Source organism: Hypanus sabinus, chromosome 2, assembly GCF_030144855.1.
Source record: "Hypanus sabinus isolate sHypSab1 chromosome 2, sHypSab1.hap1, whole genome shotgun sequence".
In the NCBI taxonomy this organism is placed as follows: Eukaryota; Metazoa; Chordata; class Chondrichthyes; order Myliobatiformes; family Dasyatidae; genus Hypanus; species Hypanus sabinus.
Window position 1 is genome coordinate 84,973,919 of NC_082707.1, and position 22,374 is coordinate 84,996,292.

Genomic DNA, 22,374 nt, shown 5'->3' on the forward strand with positions numbered 1-22,374 from the left:
ACTCTCTGAGTAAAAAACTCACCCCTCACATCCCTTTCGAACCTACCCCTTCTCACCTTCAATGCATGCCCTGTGATATTAGACATTTCAGCTCTGGGAAACAGATGCACAATGTCTACTGTATCTATGCCTCACATAATCTTACAAACCCCTATCAGATCTCCCCTCAGCCTCTGCCACTCCAGAGAAAACAGTCCAAGTTTGTCCAGCCTCTCATGATAGCTCATGCCCTCTAAAGCAGGCAGCATCCTGGTAAACCTCTTCTGCATCCTCTCCAGAGCCTCAACATCCCTCCTATGGTGGGACAACCAGAACTGTACACAATGTCCCAGATGTGGCCTAACCAGAGTTTTATAAATTTGCAACATAACCTCCTGACTTTTGAACTCAGTGCCTCGACTAATAAAGTGTATTTATTTATGCAATATCTTAGAATCAGGGAATTATACAGCCAAGAAATAGGCCATTGGGGATAATGGCCATGCTGAGCAAGTTGCCTACCTGAACTAGTTCCACAAGTCTGCCTTTGGCCCAAAACTCTCTGAATCAGTTTTTCAGTCCATGTTGCTGACCAGAATATTGTAGTTGTACTCCCCTCCACCACTTCCCCACCAACCTCTGCATGACCCCTTTAAATCTTTCCTTTTTTCATCTTAATTCCTAGTTTTAGACTCCACTAACCTGAGAGAACCACTGCAACCAATTACCTTATCTATGCCCTAATAATCTTATATACTGCTATAAGTTCACCCCCTCAGTCTCCTGCACTCCAGGAAAATAGCTCAGCCTCTCCAACTTCCTCTTAGAGCTCAAGCCCTCCAATCTTGGCATCATCCTCGTGAATATTTTTGCAGCCTTTACAAGTTGGAAACATGGAAACCAATTTTGTACACAGAACTAGGTGTATTATGGGCAATGAGAATGAACTCCAGCCTGGATCGGTATATAATGTTATGGTGTTGCTGCCATTACAGAGACTGGTTGCATGAGAAACAAGACTGACAGCTCAACATTCTCTAGGTTTCAGTGCTTTAGACGTGATGGGTGTGGGGGATAAAAGACGTGGAGCAGTTGCACTACCCATTAGGGAATTTGTCACAGTAGTACTTAGAGAGGACATATTAGAGGGCTCATACATAAAGGCAATTTGGGTGGAACTCAGAAGTAGGACAGGTGCAATTTCATTGTTGGGATTATTCTATATGTCTCCCAGTAGACACCAAGAGGTAGAAGTCAGAAATATGGACAGATTGTGGAAGGGTGTGAGACAACAAGGTTGTCATAGTGGGGAAATTTAATTTCCCTCAGATTGATCAGAACTCCCTCAAAGCTTAGAGAGGGTGGGAATTCTTAAAACAGCATGTGTAGAGTCCAACTAGAGGATTGAACATATTGGGCCTGGTTTTGAAAATGAGCCAGTCCAAGAGGCAGACCTGATAGTGGGTGAACATTTTGGGAATTATGAACACGTTTCATGTTTTAAGATAGTTATGAGTAAGGATAAACTGGGATCTTGCAGAAAGTTAATAAGTCTACGTCCACACTAGACCGGATAAATCCGTAACCAAAGCCTTTCTCTTCATTTTGACCCTCCGTCCACACTGAAATGATGTTTTCCTCCCCTGAAAACTGAGCTTTTCTAAAACACCCTCCAGAGTGTGTAAATTTGAAAACGCCAATTGGGCAGAGTAGTGTGGACGGGTAACTGGAGATTTTTAAAAACGCTGTCATGTTTATTATTTATTGTAATGCTTGCACTGTTTTGTGCACTTTATGCAGTCCTGGGTAGGTCTGTAGTCTGGTGTAGTTTTTTTCTGTGTTGTTTTTTACGTAGTTCAGTCTAGTTTTTGTACTGTGTCATGTAATACCATGGTCCTGAAACACGTTGTCTCATTTTTACTATGTACTATACCAGCAGTTATGGTTGAAATGACAATAGAAGTGACTTGACTTGACTTGATGATGTGCCGGAACAGATGGTGGCGGCAGTGTGGCATTTCATTGTTTTCTTGAGCGCTACCCCCCACACAACCTAACAATTTCAGAACAGACGGCGAGACTGAAGCCAGAAGAGTTAGAAATGTACTCACCAAATACTTTGACCCATAACTTACTGAATAAATAAGTATACTCACTTTGCCCTGTTTTCTGTCCTTGCTTGTATGAAGGTGGTTTACCTATTTATGCTTCTCTGACAATAAATGTGTAACAGCCAAATGTAACATTGTATGGAAATACAAGATAACACTGATGCAGATGTGTTTTACACATTTAACAAGGGGCTTTATTAATGCAGCAGAGTTCGTCAGTTTTTCAATGTTCGTCATCAGCAAGGTCATACTGTCCGTGAACTCCCTGTCGGTTGCCTCCTTACGCTCCAGTATTTGTTTTTTTTTAGTTTTAAGTACTCTTGTGCGATAGCCAACAGCTGTCTGTTGTTTGGCAATTTCCTCTTAAGTTTTTCTAGTCTGTGACTGCACAAACACATGCTTTCACAGTGAGATTTGACACCAAACATGTCGCCTGTTTTCTGTAAATGTGTCCTGCGCATGCCTAGTAGGAGGAGATTCACCCAAATACCCGCTTTAATGTGGACGGAGGTATTTTCAAAAATGCTTGGTATGGATGCCTGTCATTTTTATGCAAAACTGGCATTTTCAAAATTATCCGGTCTAGTGTGGACATAGACTGAATCAGAATCAGAATCAGGTTTAATATCATTGACATATGTCATGAAATTGGTTGTTTTGTGGCAGCAGCGTAGTGCAAGACATAATAAAAAAACTATAAATTATTATATATATATATATATATATATAGAGAGAGAGAGAGAGAGAGAGAGAGAGAGAGAGAGAGATTTGAGTAAGTAGTGCAAAAAGAGAGCAATAAAAAGGAAAAACTGTGAGTTAGTGTACACGGATTCATTTTCCATCTAGAAATCTGATGGTGACGGGGAAGAAGCTGTTCCTAAAACACTGAGTGTGTGCCTTTGGATTCTTGTACCTCCTCCCTAATATCAGCAATGAGAAGAGGGCATGTCCTGGGTGACGGGGGTCCTTAATGACGGATGCCACCTTCTTGTAACATCACCTTTTGAAGATGCCCTCGATGCTGGAGAGGCTAGAGCCCACGAGGGATTTGACTGAGTTTGCAACTTTCTAGCATCTTCTTCCAATCCTATGCTGGGGCCCCTCCATTTCAGACGGTGATACAACCTGTTGGAACGCTCTCTGAACTACATCTGTAGAAATTTGTGAGAGATTTTGGTGACATACGAAATTGATGAAGGACAAATTACAACAGAAAAATACAGGAGCTAAAGGGTGCAGTTGGAATTACTTGAAGACTTGCTAATTGAAGCTCCAGATTAGAATGCTGTAGTAAGGAATAAGAACAAAGAAGGATGGTTAGGTAATGGAACCTTGGATGACCAAGGGACAATAAATTTAGTCAGGAAGATAAAGGGTCTCGGCCCGAAACGTCGACAGTGCTTCTCCCTATAGATGCTGCCTGGCCTGCTGTGTTCCACCAGCATTTTGTGTGTGTTGCTTGTTTTTGAATAACATCTTTAAACAATTATCTTTTCAAAAGAAAATTATCAATTAGAATTTGATACAAAAGGGAAATTGGACTGGAATTGTTACTGCCCAGAAATCACTAGTCACTTGTCCTGGTCCTCATTATTCTGTGCTAAACACCAGTGTGACCTCCTCTGGTAGCCTCTCTGGCATGGCTCAGTGTGTGGAGGAGGTGTCTCAATGTTGTCTGTATTCCAAAAACATTTTGACAGCCTCAAACACCCCACTTAAAGTGGTGTGACGAGGATCAGTGAATGTTTGAGAATAGCATTCAAAGGCTTTCCATATCATTCAGGAAATGTAAAACGTTCAAAATATATACTAAATTCATAGCAGATGCACACTTTGAAAGATTATTTAAATGATCAGAACAGGGATAAATAATTTAAAGTTAACTCCTTATTTTTCTTCTGGGAACAGATAACGAGAAACAAGAAGGCATAGATTTATCGTGAGAGGTAAAAAGATTAAAAGGGCTCTGAGGGGTATCTTCTTCACACAGAGGGTGGTATGCATGTGGAATGAGCTGCCAGAGGAAGTGTTTGAGGCAAATACAATTTCTAAATTTAAAATATTCTTGATTAAGTATGTGGACAGAAGGGGTTTAGAGGGATGTGGGACGCACATGAACACCATGGGCAAGTTGTGCTGAGGGGCCTGTTCTCAAGCTGTGTTACTCTGTGACTCCACTTATTTGAGAGGGGTCTGCCATACTCACAGCGAGCTTGCACTGGCACAGATTCAGTGGGCAACTCTCCAGCCTGAGAGCTGGCGGGCCTGCAGAAAGTCATGCTGCCCCATTGGTTTCCAGGACTATTCCGTGACACGGCAGGTGAGAGAAGGGTAAAAAGCTGACAACAGCCTGGCATAGTGCTGGTAACCTGCACATCCTTAGGGAAGTCTGGGTAAGCTCTGGCAGAAGAGCAGTGCTTCGATGCCACTAAGTTGCAGAACAACCTAGTCAGCAAGGTGGAAGGAACAACTGAGATAAAGATTCTGAGGTATGGTGTTAGTAAGGGTCTACACCTAGTGCCAGGTGTGGCTGCAAAAGAGAGTGCAGCTAAAATGGGGGACACTGAAGTGGTCAGTATGAGAGATCTTGGAGACCCTCAACTCAGATGGGAATGCATGTTTTTAAATTCATTGCTTTTGGAGCAGAAAGCTATTTTCCATGACATTAACATCATTATTAGTAAGTTCATTGAGGCTTCATTTAAAAACGGAGTATTAAAACCCAGTGAGTACATACATTAATCTAATTAGCTGGGCATATTCTTGAACCAAGCCATTGCAAAGATACGTATTGCTGACAAATGGTCCTGGCTCCTTATTTATGCTCCATGCTCAGTTGATTTCCCCAGCTCTGTACGCAGGATAACAGGGACTTGCTTAAGTGGGAAATAATCTCATATATTTTAAAACCCTTGCATTGTCTTCGACTGACACAAGAGAAGAGGAGAGCAGCGATGCAGAGCAGAGCGACTACAGTCCGCCACAATAGTTTCAGTATCCTGCTCCTCGCTGGCTCTTGACTGATGATTTAATTAGCCACCTGATCCACCATTAAATAATTGAGAGGCTGCTAATTACAGCTCCATAATCCGTTGCTATAGTCTTTATAACTCCGAGCATTTCAAGACAGAGGAGTTATGGGAATCTAATCGGCAGTGTAGCAGAGGGAGAATTAAGCCAAGAACAGGAAATGGAACGTCTATTATAGATTAGGCTAGATTCAGCTTTCCTTTGGTCTGTAATCCATACTAAATCAGTGAACTGAGTGAACCCAACTTCATTAGAGAGTTGAGCATTAAGTTATGCAGAGGTGGACATCATCAACTAGTCAGCCAACAGTTTTAGAATTGGGATAGTGAACAGTGTCTCTTCAGAGTTTCAGGTAATGTGTAGTCTGTCGGCGTAAACCCTGTAACCTTTTCTCAAATTGTGCTACGACCAGGGAAAGTACATGGTGAGATTGACTGGTTGCCTGAGAAAGTGAACCCGTTCAAATGTCGTTCAGCCTCGTGACAACTGAGTACGGTTTTGTGTGACGTGCCCTATGTGCCAAGCAAGCTCCTGGTAACGGGTAAGCGTTGAATGCAATCGATCGGTTATTACCATGTATTTGAGGAGTGCTGAGCAACTGCTGAATAACCGAAGATGTTGTTAACAGGCAGGCGCTCTCAAATGGTCAAGTAGGCTGATTGCCATGTAACTGTTAAGTCATGTGTAAAGATGGTGATGTAACTGAAGAGCAACATATATGTGCAATAGGGAAGCACTGTGCCGTTGAGGAGAGCTGTGTAATGGGTGAGTGGTCTGTACTTGGTGTGTGGTGAAAAAATCTTGGTGTAATATGTGAACTATGTGTGACTGAGGGACATTGTGCAAAGGGAGAGGGGTCTCTGCGTGACATAATTTGTAATCAGTCAGTTGTACTAATTACATTCTAAACACTAACAAACTTGGTAATTTTGAAAAGAACTTCCCCATAACAAGGTCTGCTAGCTGTTCTTCTGTTCTCTTTATCCAGCACCACTACTGGTGGTGAAGATTTACTTGGCATGATCTTACTTCTCGTGGTTAAGATGCTGGAAGAAGTCACTATGCAATAGAGTCACAGGATCATACAGTACTGAAACTTCAGCCCATTGAGTCTGTACCAATTACAGTAAAACTCCAACGATCCACTCCCCGTCCACTCAAAAAGTATCAATAGTCCGAAAGCAATGCACACAATGGGCTGGAGGAGCTCAGCAGGTCAGGCAGATGGGAATTATCAGTTGACGTGTTAGGCCTGGACCCTTCATCAGCACTGGACTGAGCACCTGGTTTCTCTTATCCTGCACATATCCCACATTATCCTCTTTATATCTTTTCTTCAGCTCATTCCAATCCCCCCACAGCCCACTACCATGGTAGGAACAACTCTCAATGGACAACCAAGGCTGATCTTCTACCTCAATCCTTCCTTCTTGATCAATTCAATACGTCTTTTTTTGTTTTTAAAATATATAAAGATTATATTCATCTGAGATAGACAATTCCAAAGATCTATACCTACTTAAAGTTAAGAAATCTCACTTCAGTGCAGAACAGCTGATTCATTGTTCTGATCTCTCCAGCCCTCAGAAACATGCTCCAAGCATCAACTCCATTAAATTCCTTAAGAATGGTATGTTTTTCTAAACTTTGGGAATAAGTGCCCTCTCTTTCATTCTCTTTCCTGCATGTCACCTTGAGGAACAATTTGTAACCTCTCTACAATCAGTCTCTTCCCCCGAGCCATCAGACTCCTCAATACTGACTAGACTGACATCTGCATCATTTATTGCTATATTGTAATTTGTCCTCTACCGTGCCTATTGTCTTATTTATTAATTATTGTACTGCTCTGCACTGTTTTGTGCACTTTACATAGCTCTGTGCAGGTCTGTAGCCTAGTGCAGTTTTTATGTTGTTTTACATAGTCCAGTGTAGCCTGGTGCTGTCTCACATAGTCTAGTGTAGTTTTGTGTTGTTTCATGTAGCACCAGGGTCCTGGAGGCACGTTGATTTTACTGTGTACTATACCAGCAGTTTATTCCTGAAATGACAATAAACTTGACTTGACTTGACAGTAAACCTTCCTTGCAGTCACTCTGCGAAATGAAACTCAACATATGGCACTAAGATTTCTTCAAATTCTTTACACATTTGAAATAGACTGGCAAATGATATATTTTTCAAATCAATTGCTGGACCTCCATTCGAGCTTTCTGTGGTTTGTGTACAAGAACAGCAGATCTGTCTGAATACCAAGTTACCAGTCTGTCGTTGTTTACCTTGCAAAAGAGAACCTCTCCATTTTTGCTGCCATGGTGGACATATCTTCTTGAAGAATCTCTTAGCCTAAATATTTTTGCAGCCACTTTGTGTCTTACACACAGTTTACATTTCCATCTGACTTTATATTGGCAACAAGCTTGGATCTATTTCCTTCTCTTAACTCCCTGAAGTAGATGGTAAATGGCTAAGATCCAAGCACTGATCACCTTACAGTTCAATAGTACTTGGTTGGCAACCCAAAATGGGCCTTTTATTCCATTTCTATCCATTAACCAAACTTCTTCCCATGCAAATGATCTCCAACTTATGAACCTCAATTTTATGTAGTAGTTTATTTTGCTGAACCTCACTGAAGATTTTTTTAGAATCTAAATGCACCACATCACTGGTTTACCCATTACTTTACCCTATTATTTTCTAGCAAAAGATCTCTTAGCCCTGTTGTGAAAAGCAAGTTCCCTCTCACACTCCCCAGCCATTTTATGATTTGCCTTGTTGTCAAGCTCTATTTATTAGATTCGAACATTTAATCTTGTATTAATGTTAAAATGACTGTCCCAAGCTTCCATTCCCCCTCCTGAACAGAAGTGGTACATCGGGGCCGTTCTGAATTCTAGACTTTGCCTGGTGTCCTGACTGACAGACCCTTGTTTCTGCTTCATTTCCAGCTCCCACTGGAGGACCCTCCTGTTTCTAAGCAAAGGCAAGACTCGGTTCGGAGATCAGAAAGTGCTGTGAAACAGCAAAATAGAGGTGACTACTACCAGTCAATAAGCGAGGGCTGCGGAGAGTCACGCGACTTTCAGCGAGGAATGGAGGATGGCAAGGTAATGAAGGCCCCTTCCCATGGATGGTGACCTCCACTCTATATTGAAAAGGGTACTTAGACTTCCTCAGGATCTTCAGTTAACATCCTCTTTTAACCAGGCCAAGGTACCGATTTGAGAGTGTGGTTTGCTTTCGACACTCCTATCTGAAAGGCTAGACCCACTGAAGGGTAAGTCCCAGTGGAAAGCCCCCACTCTTGGCTGTGGAACCTTGCTTGGACACTGCTTTTATATGAGCTGCCAAGCCCTGCTTCAGAAACAGCTGAGAAAACCTTTTACTTTTGCTAAAGCCCCCATCACCAGCTTTGCTCTCGAAGTTGTCAAATGTTTTTTCAATGTTTCTGTCAATGCATGACATTCAGAAGCGTTACTGAAAATACCCTACTGAAACTTTAACAATATTAAAATCTAAAGTCACTGAATGCTAATTAAAAATTGTTGTAAAACGAGTAATTAAATGAAACATAACTCACTTTACTCTTTTCCACTTCTGTTTAAATAAATGAGTTTGCGGACCCACCACCAGGTTGAGCTGCAACAGACTCCCAAGTGCATTCCTCAGATTAGATACTGGGGAATTCCAGCGGTTCATGTTGTGCGTGTGGAATCCAAAGGAGAAGCAGGTTCAGGATTTGTGAAACTCTTGGCAAAACCCAGGTAGTCTATTTATAGCATATCCTCAATCAGAACTAAGTGACTTGGTCTGAGAAAAGCCCCGAGAATTAACCAGCCATTCAGTACTGATGATCTGTTGGTCAGTACATTCAAACGGTTGGTGCCATCATTGACAAAGACCCAGGGATACAACATTACATTATTCATGTCCAGAAGGGCGAGCTGTCTTGTATACATTGAGAATGTCTTCCCACTGCAGTGAACGGCTGGGTTTCCTTATTCTGCGACAGATCTCTCTGTGAGGATGTCAACCCAGTGAAGCAGCATCAGTTCAGATATATGCGAACCGGTTGTCGTCTTCTGCCAGTGATCAAGGACCACAAAGTTGTCAAGACCAAACAATAGGAACTGCTGTGATGCATTTCCCCAGTTCTAGGCTCCTGTAAATCCTGCGCCTGTACCTCTGTGTGCTTGCTGTGAGCATGTTTGTGTGCATGAGCGTATGCACCCAGATGTAAAGGCACCTATTAACAGTTTCATTCAGAGATCTGTTATCTTTCAGTAATGTGGGACCGCCATTGCATGCTCCCTGTATCTGTGACTGAAAACATAATGTAGGTGTATCTACTTCTGAATGGATCACTGTATCTCACATGAAGCACTTTCTGAACTGCTATTGACACATTGCTGACTGCACTGTACCAACAATGACTCAACAATACCCAGAGTTGATGAGTCACTGTAGCTCTCACTGAACGCTTGCCGTACCTAGACAGGTAGATACTTTATTGATTCCAAAGGAAATTACCGTGTCGCAATAGAATTACAAGTGTACAGATATACAACTATTTGAAGAGAAATAAGAAGAATAAATTTGAAAAATAAGTTACCTTAAGCAGTCTAACAGGAGGGGGTCATTGCTTCCCCTGCTATAGGTTGACTCATTATAGGGTCTTATGGCCGTGGGTAGCTGTGATTTCATATGGAGCTGTGCAGTTATCTTGGTCTATTACTGAACGTCCACCTCTGTTCAGACAAGGTGGCATGTAGAGGATTGCCTTGACATTGAATGTGCATTGCCCCAACATTGAATACTCACTGTTCCCGGTACAGTTTTCTTGCTGCCCTTGACGCTGAATGCATGCTGTATCTTTGCATAAGTGTGTGTTGTTCCGGGCACTGAATGTGTTCTATAGCTGTTGTTGATTGCTCCCTGAGTGTAGCACTGAACGTGTGCTACTCCAACACTGTGTACTATACTGTGACCATTGATTATGAACCTTATATGTTCAGGTCAAGATGGTACCAGCAAACATCGATTTCTCAGGCAACATCTTCCAGACAGCCAATCTCTTCAATTATTTCACTTTTTCTACGCCTTCTGCTCATTCTTTTTGTCTGAATTGTGCTTTGGAAACTGTTGGAGTTTGTGACGCGTGGTTTGGAGTTCGATCAAATGATCTATTGCTCTGTGTCCCCGGACTGAGAACTCATCCAGAAGACCGGAGATGGAGCGTGGGGGTCACACTATTTTGAAGCATCGAGGAAGATTGAAGCATCGAATCGAATGTGGAGAAGGTCAGCGGTCGCTCTCCATGGAGGTCATGGGTCAACAGGTTGGTAGCTGAGTGATTGGCGTTCGGACGGCTGCAGGTCAGTGGAATGGTGGCACATCAGCTGCTCTTTACAGAAGGACTGAGTTCGATTCTGACGGGAGGATGTTTTAGCAGTTCTAGGATTTGTGTGTTCAGTGGGACTGCAGTTTATATAGGTCTCCTTCAGTTTTCTTTCTCGTTGCCAATTGGCAGGTTGGGGTTCCAGACAGACAGTATGTTAGACTTTGTGAGAGGGAGGCATTGGAGATTTGGGGGTCTGATGTTCTTACTGTTTTTTCTGTATGGGGGATCTGTCAGTTTTTGTGTATCAGAGAGGAGGTTGGGATTTGATGTCGTCACTATTTTTTTTATTATGAGGGAGGGGCTTGGGTTTGATGTTTCAGCTGACAATTTCCGTGTGGACACTCTGCTAGCTTTTGTGCTAGCTTTTGTTTCTTTTTCCTTTCCATGCTGGGTTGTGGCTGTTGGGGGCTGGCTGGTGGTGTAGTGGCATCAGCACTGGACTTCAGGGCAGATGGTCCTGGGTTCAAACCCAGCTGGGTCCCAACCTGGGCAGCAGCAGAAGAAAGGCCTGGCAATCTGCTCCGTATCTTGCCATGAAAATCCCATGAACCCCATGGTCCATGAGGTCACCAAGAGTCAGACTCAACTAAATAACTGAACAACAACAACAAAGTGGCTGTTGATGTCTTTTCTCATGTTTTTTCTGTGTTTCTGTGAGAAGACAAATATTGGAGTTGTATTGTATATGCATACTTTGACAATAAAATGAACCTATTAACCTACATGGCGATGAATTTTGCTATATTTGGCATTTAATCTTTGCTCCACCCAGCACCGAATATTCCTTGCCTCAGCTGCCAAAGTTTATTGTACTTGCAAATGAATACTTGATTCACTTGGCATCTGCTGCTGGGTGCTCAGTTTACCTGGCACTGCATGATCAGGGTATCTGCTAATAAATTATTGGTGGACCCAGCACTGAATACTTACTGTATTCAACGAAGGAGCATTCATTGAGTCTGCATTGATTGCTGCAGCACATGGCCATGGATATACATATTCATGTATATTTAAACCCTGATCTGTTGCTGTCAAGATTCCCTGTGTGTTACATTCAAAGTACATTTACTATCAAAGTAGGTATGCAGTATACAACCTTGACATTCATCTTCCTCACAGACAGTCACGAAACAAAGAACTGTAGAACTAAACTGATCAAGCATGAAACCCCCACCCACCCAAACAGAAACAGCAACAAAAAAAATCATTAAGTGCAGAATCTAAAACACAAAGGGCATACTTCAGTACAGTTGAGCTCATGATCTGCCATCTACCCGATTCAGAAATCGCCAACAGTTGTAACAAAAAGAAGAGCAGCCAGAACCACGAATTAGAGTCAAAACCTACAGTCTGCATCGACTAAACCGTGCTCTGGCCCCATCCGCTGACATCATCAAGGAGAACGAGATCACTCATACGCAACAACCTTCCCCTGGGAGCAGCCAGTGAGAGAGAGCAAGAGACCGCCATATGGGGACACCTTCTCCAGCAGTAGTGAACGAGAGGCTGGTAGTTGGTGCCGAACATTTGCTCGTTTTCCGCCCTCACCTCGATGGTCTCAGTCTTCCTCAGTGCTTTAATTGGCGGGATCGGCGAGAGATGGAGCCGATCATCGGACTGCTCCTCATCTCCTGGCTTCCTGGCCTCCAGTCGCATGCTTTGGTTGTGGCCTTGTGGAAAACTCTCGGAGGCAGCAAAGAGCCAGATCGCCCTATCGGCCCGAAATCGCACTGCCTCAATGTAGATTGCAGGCTCTAACAGTGATAGAAACATATCTGAACGTAATGTGAGAGGGCTTACAAGCAAAATAAACAGCAGCACGTTTGTTCCTGACCTCTCCATCTCTCCTGTGTATTATTCACGGCCACCCGGCTTCCCAGTCCCACAAACACAACAACTGGCGACGAGGTGACAAGTCCTAATGCGGTATTTATTTTTTCGTTCCCTTTGGAAAGAAGAGTCGACGTGAAACTCTGGCGGTATACCACCTCCAGGTGTGGGTGAATGAAAAGAAGACACCATGAGAAAATGTTCACAGGAAGCGTGGTGAGTGAAAGGTTTAAAAAAAAAGAAATAAGAGAGTAAGAGAGAGACAGATAAGACTAGTTAATTTTTCTGGAACACATTTGTGTTTGAAAATGGAGGCAAAGTTTGGAAGTATGGGACCGTATGACCGTAATGGAATTCAGATGCTAAAAGGTTTGAATATTTTGCACTGGCAAATCAAATTTCAGATGATATTCATGTTCCAACTTTTCTGACTGTGATAGGTGCAAACACTTTTAATTTATTTCAGTCTACTGCAATGGGCTAAGCCTGGCAATAAGCCTTATGAGGACCAAGTTAAAGTCTTAAAGGGCCATTATTCACCTAAACCTCTGATTATTGCTGAGAGATATAGAGTTCATGAATGTGATCAAGAGGAAGGAGCATCTATTTCACAGTCTGCGTTGGTGCTGAAGCAACTGGCTGAACACTGTGATTTTTGGCAGTCGCTGAATGACACATTACCCGATGGATCAGTATATGTTATGCATAGTGAGGCAATTCAGAAATGCTTGCTTACAGGAGACAGACCAACAACGCAAAAGGCAGTTGAGTTTAGTACATCTATGGAGATGGCAGCTAAAGAAACAGAGCTACTAATTGCATCTTCTCAAGTTCATAAAGATTCTACTGACTTTAAGAATAAATCACCTATTGACAATCAGTGTTACCACTGTGGCAAAACTGGGCATTCAGTTGGTATAAGGATTTAGATTTAGATTGCCAAAGCTTTGGCAAAAAGGGACATACTGAACACGCCTGTGAAAGTAAAAAAACACTGTCAAGCAAAAAAACTGTAATAAAGGAAAGTGACTTTAGGAAAACCAAAAATAAAGATGAGAACAAGATGGAGCGTACTGAGGATGGACTGAGTGACTCTCACTGTGTGGTTGCATGTTCTACCTGCTTCAGGACACAAAGATGGCTGTTACAGTGGAGATGAACTAACAGAGAAAGAAAATTCCACTGCACGTTGTTAAAGGTAGTTATCCAATGATTCTGGGCTGCTTGTGGTTGGAACACCTCAAACGTAACTAGCATGAAACACACTTGATTGCTGGAGGCTCTCATCTACAGGAGGTTTTGAAGAAACATGCAGAAGTATTCAACAGAGCACTGGACAGTGTGGAAGGTTTTTCTGTTAAACTGTCTGTTGAGCCACACACAACATCCAAATGTCTTAAGGCAAGGTCTATTCCAAATGCCATTAAATCAAAGGCAGAGGTTGAATTGGAAAGAGTGGTCCAGAGTAAGGTATGGGACCAGTGTGTAAATGGGCAACTCTGGTGGTTCCTATCCTAAAATGGAATGGGTCTTTAAGGCTTTGTGGAGACTTCAAGGTGACCATTAACCTGGTTCTTACAGCTGAACAATACCCTCTTCCCCTCATTGATGGACTTTTTGCAGGATTGGCTAGAGGACTTGCAGGTACCTGTGGGGCCAATTACAGGAACTGTTGACCATAGTGACTCACAAAGGAATTTCAGGTTCCAAACGCTTCCGTTTGGCATCGTCAGATACTACATTTTATTTTTTTAGGAAACAATGGACCAGATATGGAGCAGGTTGACGGTGCAATGCTATTTGGATAATTTACTCACCTCTGAGAAAATGACCATGAGCGTCTATAAAACTTGGATGCTACAAGACAAAGGCTCAAGGAATATGGCTAAGGGTCCAGAAGGACAAGTGTGAGTTTTTTCAACCTTCAATAGATTGACAGCTCAGGGCTTCACAAGACACCATCAACGGTGAAGGTAATCACGGAGGCTCCATCACCACTGAATGTACTGTAAGTCAACTAAGGTCTTTACTGGGACTACTAGCATATGATACAAAGTTTGTTCCTAACCTATCCAGCAGGCTAAAACCACTTCATGAGCTTTTAAATAAATCAGCACTGGCAATGTACAGATTGCTATGAAGAGTATTTTAAAGGGAAATACCGCTTTGCTGCAGTCTGAAACACTCACACACTTCAACCCATCATTGCCCATACAGTTGTCCGGCAATGCATCACCATGTGGTGTGGGGGCAGTTATCTCACACAACATGCCATTGGGTGAAGTGTCCAATCACTTTGACGTTAAGCAGACAGAAAGCAACCATGCCTAGTTAGAGTGGGAAGCACTCAAAGCACTCTTTGGAATTAAGAAGTTCCATCATGTCCTCTTTGGTTGACAGTTTACACTACTGACAGATCATTGGCCCTTGACGTTAATTTTTGGTCCACATGAAGGCTTTCCTTCCCTGACTGCCAGGTGAATCCAGCATTGGGCTCTCTGACTATCTGCACCTCAGTTCAATACAAAGTACAGGAGGTCCGAGCGACGTTCGAGTGCTGATAGACTATCCAGACTTCCCTCAACTGTTACAGCTCCACAGCCAACCCCAAAAGAGATCATTTAATTCAAGGAAGTACCTACAGCTCCAATAATTGTGGCATAAGTCTGGAAGTATGCATGTACTGACCCTGTTCTGTCTAAAGTGCTGGACATCGTAACTCACGAATGGAAAGGAGAGCCAACCACAGAAATGAAACCTTACCAGGCTCGATGGACGGAGCTCACAGTCCAAGCAGGATGTTTACTGTGGGGCTACTGTGCTTCATTCCTCCACCATTCAGAAAGCAAGTGCTTGACGAGCTATGTGCAAGACACTGTGGCGTAGTGAGCATGAAAAAATCCCACACAGCTACACCTGGTGACTAGGACTGGATGTAACATTGAAGACAAGGCTGAAGCATGCCCACATTGTCAGGGAGTGTGAAACGTTCCTCAGCTTGTTCCCTTGCGTCCGTGGGAATGGCCTGAAGAACCAAGGCAGAGGATTCACCTGTATTTTGCAGGATCTATAGTAGCCACGTGCTGTTGGTTGTAGTGGATGTACACAGCAAATGGCCTGAAGTCACCATCATGAAGAGCACTACATCTGAAAAATACATTGAGGAACTACATTCGATCTTCAGCCATTTTGGGCTTCTTCAGCAGCTTGTAAATTACAATGACCCACAACTCCTGCCAGAAGAGTTCAAGGTAATTATGGAAGTTAATGGTATTCATTACATCAAGTCAGCATCAAATCATCCAATCACTAATGACCTTGCTGAATGATTCGTACAGACAATGAAACAAGACCTCAAGACTTCAGTGGGAAGTGGATCCCTCAACCAGCATCTTAACACTTTCCTGCTGATATACACCTCATGGCATCACCAAAATGGCTCCCGCCACTGCACTGGTGAAAAGACAACTTCACGCCCAACTTGACCTGCTTAGACCCTAAACACAAAACAGATTGTACTAAACGAACAAAAACCCAAGTAGAAAGACGTACCAAGACAAAGTACAGAAGTTTCACAGCAGGAGAGAGAATACTTACCTGGAGCAACATCTCTGGAACAAAACGGATACCTGCAGCGGTAGTGTCACAGACTGGTCCTGTGCCGTACACAGTGGAAACTAATAACCCCAACATCTGGAGAAGGCGTGTTTATTAGATGTTGCCCTCTTTTAAGGCTACTGAAAACTGACACAAACTGACCAATCGAGATCCAGTTGTAGAAATGGGACAGGATTCCGAGACAATGACTGCACAGCCTCTGTTAAGATCAAATGACAGAGATAGTGCTTCCTTGTCACGGGTGCTTTCTGAGGTGCCCCGTACTGACTGTACAGTACCCAAGCCAAGATCTAAACATACACCACCAAGAGATAAAATGGCTTTGGCATCACCTTCAGGTCGTTGGTACCCTCACTGGAACAGGTAGCCTCTAGACAGATTGAACCTCTAGATTAGTGAGTAACCCACAGCACACGGGGGAGAATAATCCCCAGGGTTTTGTCTGGGGATAGAGGCAGTCTATCCTCTCCTTGGCGGCTCAGCATGGACTAGATGGGCCAAAGGGCCAGTTTCTGTGCCGTACTTTTCCATGCCTCTATAACTGATATCATATGCTTGCTGCACTAGGATTCATGCTTATTAAATGGCTTAGTACAGACTGGATGGGCCAAAGGGCCAGTTTCTGTGCCGTACTTTTCTATGACTCTGTAACTGATATCATATGCTTGCTGCTCTTGGATTCATGCAATTCCCATACTGGAGCAACAGGTCCACAGCAGTTACCATTTCACTGGATCTTCACTCAACCCTGGAACACCTAGACAGCAGAGATGCAGACGTCAGGATGCTCTTTTTCAACTACAACTGATCAATAGATTCCATCAGTTTGGATTGGCAACAACATCTCCTCCACAATCTCTATCAGCATAAGTGCACACAAAAAGCTGTGTGCTTAGCCCACTGCTCTACTCACTTTACACTTAGAACTGAACGGCTAAGCACAGCTCCTGTGTCATATTCAAGTTTGCTGATGACACCACTGTCGTAAGCTGAATCAAAAGTGATGACAAGTCAGCATGGTGACTTGATGACAAGATGACAAGATGACAAGTGATGACAAGAGGGAGATTTAAAACTGTCTGAATGGTGCCGTAACAACAACCTCTTACTCAATGTTAGCAAGACCAAGAGCTGATTATTGACTTCAGGGAGAAGAAGCCCAATTTTCCATGAGCCAGTCTTCATGAGAGGATCTGAGGTGGAGAGGGTCAGCAACTTTGAAATCCTCGGTGTCATTATTTCAAAGGATCTGTCCTGGGCCCAGCATGTAAGTGCAATTGGAAAGGAAGCACGGCAGTGCCTCTACTCCCTTAGGAGTTTACAGAGATTCAGCACAACTTCTAAGGCTTTGACAAACTTCTATAGAAGTGTAGTGGAGAGTATATTAACTAGCTACATCACAGCCTGGAATGGAAACACCAATGCCCTCGAACGGAAAATCCTACGAAAAGTAGTGGATACAGCTCACGTCCATCACGGGTAAAGCTCTTCCCAGCATCAAGCACATCTACATGAAACAGTGTCGCAGGAAAGCAGCATCTGTCATCAGGGACCCCCAGCATCCACAACAAATTCTCTTCTTGCAGCTGCCATCAGGAAGAAGGTACAAGAGCCTGAGGATTCACAGCCCCAGGTTCAGGAAGTTACTACACCTCAATCATCAGGCTCTTGAACCAAAGTGGATAGATAGCTTCACTCAATTGCACTTCATCATTTAAATGTTCCCACAACCTATGGATTCACTTTCAAGGGCTCTTCATCTCATATTTTTAATATTATTTATTAATTTGCACAGTATATTGCCTTTTGAACTCCCAAGTGGTGTGGCCTTCCAATGATACTATTATGGTTATTATTTATTATGGATTTAATGAGCATGTTTGAAAGAAAATGAATCACAGGGTTGTATATGATGATAAATGATATATGTACATAAATGTACTTTGATAATAAAATTTTATTTTGTACTTTGAATTTTTACTATATTGGATACTGAATGCATGTATAAAAACAAACTATATTTTTGTGTTTTTTTTTCTGAAATACAGATCATGGCTGATTTGATCTCAGACTCAATACACATTTTGAACTGTTTCCCATAATGTAGGACTCCTTGTTGTCTGAAAATCTATCTCAGCTTTGCCTGTCTCCACAGTTGTCTGGGATAAAAACAGAAAATGCTGGAAGCACCCAGCAGCCCAAGCAGCATCTGTGGAAAGTGAAGCAGATACTATTCCAGAATAACAGATAAAATTTGAGAGAAATAAACTGTTGGCATTTCAGGTCAAGACTTTTCATTAAGACTGGAAAAGAAAGGGGCAGAAGCAGATTCTTCTCCCTTTCTTTCCTGTCCTGATGAAGGGTCTCAGCCCAAAACATCGACTATTCATTCCCCTCCATAGATGCTGCCCAACTTGCTGAGTTCCTCTTGAATTTTGTCTGTGTTGCTCTGGATTTCCCGCATCTGCAGAATCTCTTGTTACCGGTTAAATTTCAGGTCCAGAATCCTGCACTGATCATTTTTTTCAGATTTCCATCATTTGCCACTTTTGCTTTTGATTTTCATTTATAGAGAATTCCGAAGATTCATAGCATTTGAGAAAAGAAATTCTTCATTTTCCTTATAAATAGGCATTCCCATATCTTGAAACACATCCCTTGTTCTGGACTCATCCATTAAAGAAGCAATTTCTCATTATCTACATTCCTGAGTCCCTTCAGAATCTTTCATATTTCAATTATTTATTCCATACTCCAACATAAAATCTCATCCTCCTCAATCTTTCTTCACAAGACAATAATTCTAAGTATCAGCTAGTAATGTCCTGGAAAAAAAATACATTTAGTGGCCACTTTTATTAGGTCCACCTGATCACCTGCTTATTAATGCAAACATCTAACAGCCAATCAGGTGGTAGACACGGCCAAGAGGTTCACTTGGCCGAAATTGAGAAGGGTTCCATTTGACCAGCAGCTGGACATGAGCCAGTTGGTCCCAAGAGATGGGTCGATGCCATTCTGAAGTTAGTTCAAATTGTAGGCCAGATATTCTTCTAGTGATTGGGCAACATCTGTTGAGGCCACAGGGTGTAGGCTTGTGTACCCACTTCTATGGGTCCTTGCCCACATTGGGGTTGAAGGAAACTAGGTGGCAGGCATTCTAGCCAAGCAGTCACTTAAAAGTAAGAATGTACAGTAAATATAGTGGTGCCTTTGCATGAACGGGAACTGAAAGATGTAATTAAACTCTGTTTTATCACTCTAGCAACGAAGTTGGGATAAGGAAAAGAAAGGATGGTTTTTAAATTAAATTCAGGGGAAAATGGGGGCTGAACAGGGAGATGGATATAAAAGGAGGGAAGAATTAACACTTAGATGTTTACATTTTGGATATACTGGGTTGAATAATTCTATGTTCAGAATTAATATGCATGATACAGTCATTTGTACACATGTCAAGTAACAGTGCACATTGTTTGAATGCAGTTCCTATGATGTGCAAAGGAAACATCTGATTGCTAAATTGAGATTTTTGGGACTGACAGTTTAACATATAAGAACATAAGAAATAGGAGCAGGAGTAGGCCATCTGGCCCGTCAAGCCTGATCTGCCATTCAATAAGATCATGGACTCGTCTCCATCTTCCTGCCTTTTCCCCATAATCCTTAATTCCCCTATTGTGCAAAAATGTATCTAACCTTGTCTTTAACATTTACTAAGGTAACCACTGCTTCATTAGGCAGAGAATTTTACAGATTCACTACTCTTTGGGAAAAGCAGCTCCTCCTCATTTCAGCCCTAAATTTACTTCCCCAAATCTTCAGGCTATGTCCCTTAGTCTTACTTACCTGTGGAAACAACTTTCCTGCCTATAACTTATCTATCCCTTTCATAATTTTATGTTTCTATAAGATCTTCTCTCATCCTTCTGAATTCTAGTGATTACAGTCCCAAGTGGCTCAATCTCTCCTCACAGTCTAACTCCCTCATCTCTGGAATAAATCTGGTGAACCTCCTCTGCACTGCCTCCAAAGCCACTGTATCCTTCCTCGAGTAAGATCAGAACTGCACATGGTACTCCAGATGTGGCCTCACCAATACCCTATACAGTTGCAGCATAACCTCCCTGCTCTTAAATTCATTCCCTCTAGCAATCAAAGCCAACATTCCATTTGCCTTCTTGATAGCCTACTGAACTTGCAAACCAACCTTTTGTGATTCGTTAGCACTCCCAAGTCCTTCTGCACAGCAGCATGCTGCGATCTTTTGCTATTTAAATAATAATATGATCTTCCATTTTTCTTTCCAAAGCGGACGACCTCATATTTACCAACATTGCACTCCATCTTGCAGACCCTTGCCCACTCACTTAACCTATCTATACTTTCTGCAGACTCTCTGTATCCTCTGCACAATTTGCTTTTCCACTCATCAGCAAACTTAGATACACAACACTCAGTACCCTCTTTCAGATGGTTAATGTATATCATGAACAGTTGCAGGCCCAGCACCGATCCCTACAGCACACCACTCACCACTGACTGCCAACCAGAGAAGCACCCAGGTGTCCCAACTCCCTGCTTTCTATGAGTTAACCAACCATGCTAATACACCACCACCAACTCTATGCATCCTTACCTTATGGATATGTTTTTTATGTGGCACCTTATTGAACTCATTCTGGAAATCCAAGTGAATAACATGAAAAGCTTGTTAAGATATCACTGCCATCTTAATGTATATAGACGTGTATTTGACTTTCTGAAAATCATTAGACTTTTTGAAATTATTTGGGTTTTATTTTGGGGCGGCAGTTCAGTGGATTTACTTCCTATCTCTTTGCTCCACACTCCAGCTCAATAACTGGTGGTAATGCACCTGATGGCTGTTTGCCAACTATCATTAAACGTCACAAGATGAAGAAGAAAGAGGTTCAGTTGTTGTTCAGACCACACATCACAATGGGAAGAAAGGTGATCCAAGTGACATTGACATTGGAATGATTGTTGGTGCCAGATGGGGTGGTTTGAGTATCTCAGACTCTACTGAAATCCTGGGATTTTCACAATCTAGTCTCTGGAGCTGACAGAGAAAGGTGTGAAAAACAAAAAGCATCCAGTGAGCAGATGGTCTGTGAGCAAAAAATGCCTTGTTAATGAGAAAGGTTGGAGGAGAATGTCCAGAGTGGCTCAAGCTGACAGGAAGGCAACAGTAACTCAAGTAACTACATATTACAGCAGTGGTGTGCAGAAGATTATCTTTGAATGCATAAAACATCAAACCTTGAAGTGGATCGGCTACAACAGCCAAAGAGTACACAGGCTTTACCTAATAAAGTGGCCACTGAATATATATCCTTTCTTAAATAAAGAGGCTGTAGCCAAATATAATTCTCTCTACATATGGACTCACTAAAGCCTGAACAGTACTACCTAAACATTTAAAATCTGATCTGCTGTCAATAAAGACTGACATTCCAATTTCTGAATTTTTGTGGCCTCTGTCGGTCGTGGTCGACCATGGGTACTGCGCCTCTGGTAGGCACTGGGAGTGGCTTCTCCAAGGCAGAGTCGATATGGAGATCCGTCTGTTGCCCATGCAGCGGGACCCCCCTCTCCATGCTGATGCCAGGTCCAAAGGAACGATGAAAGTCGATAAAGTTTGGTGTCAGCAGCATCACAGGAGTGGCCGTGCCAGTGCTGGGTACAGCAGTCAGCCGACTTCGGACTCCGACTCCGGATTTTCCCTCGGGGTTTACTCCCAAAGCCCTTCCCGTGAGCAGGTATAGCCGCAAGGCAGCAGAGGTTTGAAATTGTTTTCCCTCTCCTAGATGAGCTACCATCCATGGTTAACGAGCCCCGTCTGTCCAGAGCAACTGGTTTTCAGGTGCCAGTGGTCCGCCTTTGCCCCTTTTCTTGTCAGTGAGAACAAATCCGCCGGGCATAAGAACTATGCCACAGGGAATTGGACTTGGTTGTCAGAGGCAGTTTGAGATGCACGCCATGAAGGGCATTTGCTTAGCAGTGGGAGCTCATCCCCACTACCAGCATTCGGCTATGACTACCTTTGGAGTCAATTTCCTAATTACTCACTGGCATATACATACTGATTCTCTATATTTAATGTAAGGGGAACTCTACACTGTCTATCCCTCTGCATAGTTGATGCACCTAGGAGAGTTGCTACCACTCTGCTTCAGGAACCTGGGTTCAATCCCAACCTCCATTGTGGAGTTTTTACATTCTCTCTGCAACCACATGGTGCTCCGGTTTCCTACTACATCTCGACATGTGGTTGGTGGAACATTGGGCCCGTATAAGTTGTCCCTTGTGTCAGAGTGTGTGATAGCTTCTGAGGGGTGAATTGATGGAAATGCAGTGGAAAGAAAAATGGTCCTAGTG

At 42.8% G+C, this 22,374-nt stretch overlaps 1 protein-coding gene across 1 annotated transcript in view; it reads left to right on the forward strand.

Moving 5' to 3' along the window:
• LOC132403691 (espin-like protein) overlaps nt 1-22,374 on the forward strand; it is a 187,399-nt gene that overhangs the window by 77,652 nt on the left and 87,373 nt on the right. Inside the window, exon 6 of the mRNA XM_059987271.1 lies at nt 8,072-8,230. Within this exon, the coding sequence (XP_059843254.1) occupies nt 8,072-8,230 (159 nt within the window). The remainder of the gene's footprint in view (nt 1-8,071; nt 8,231-22,374) is intronic.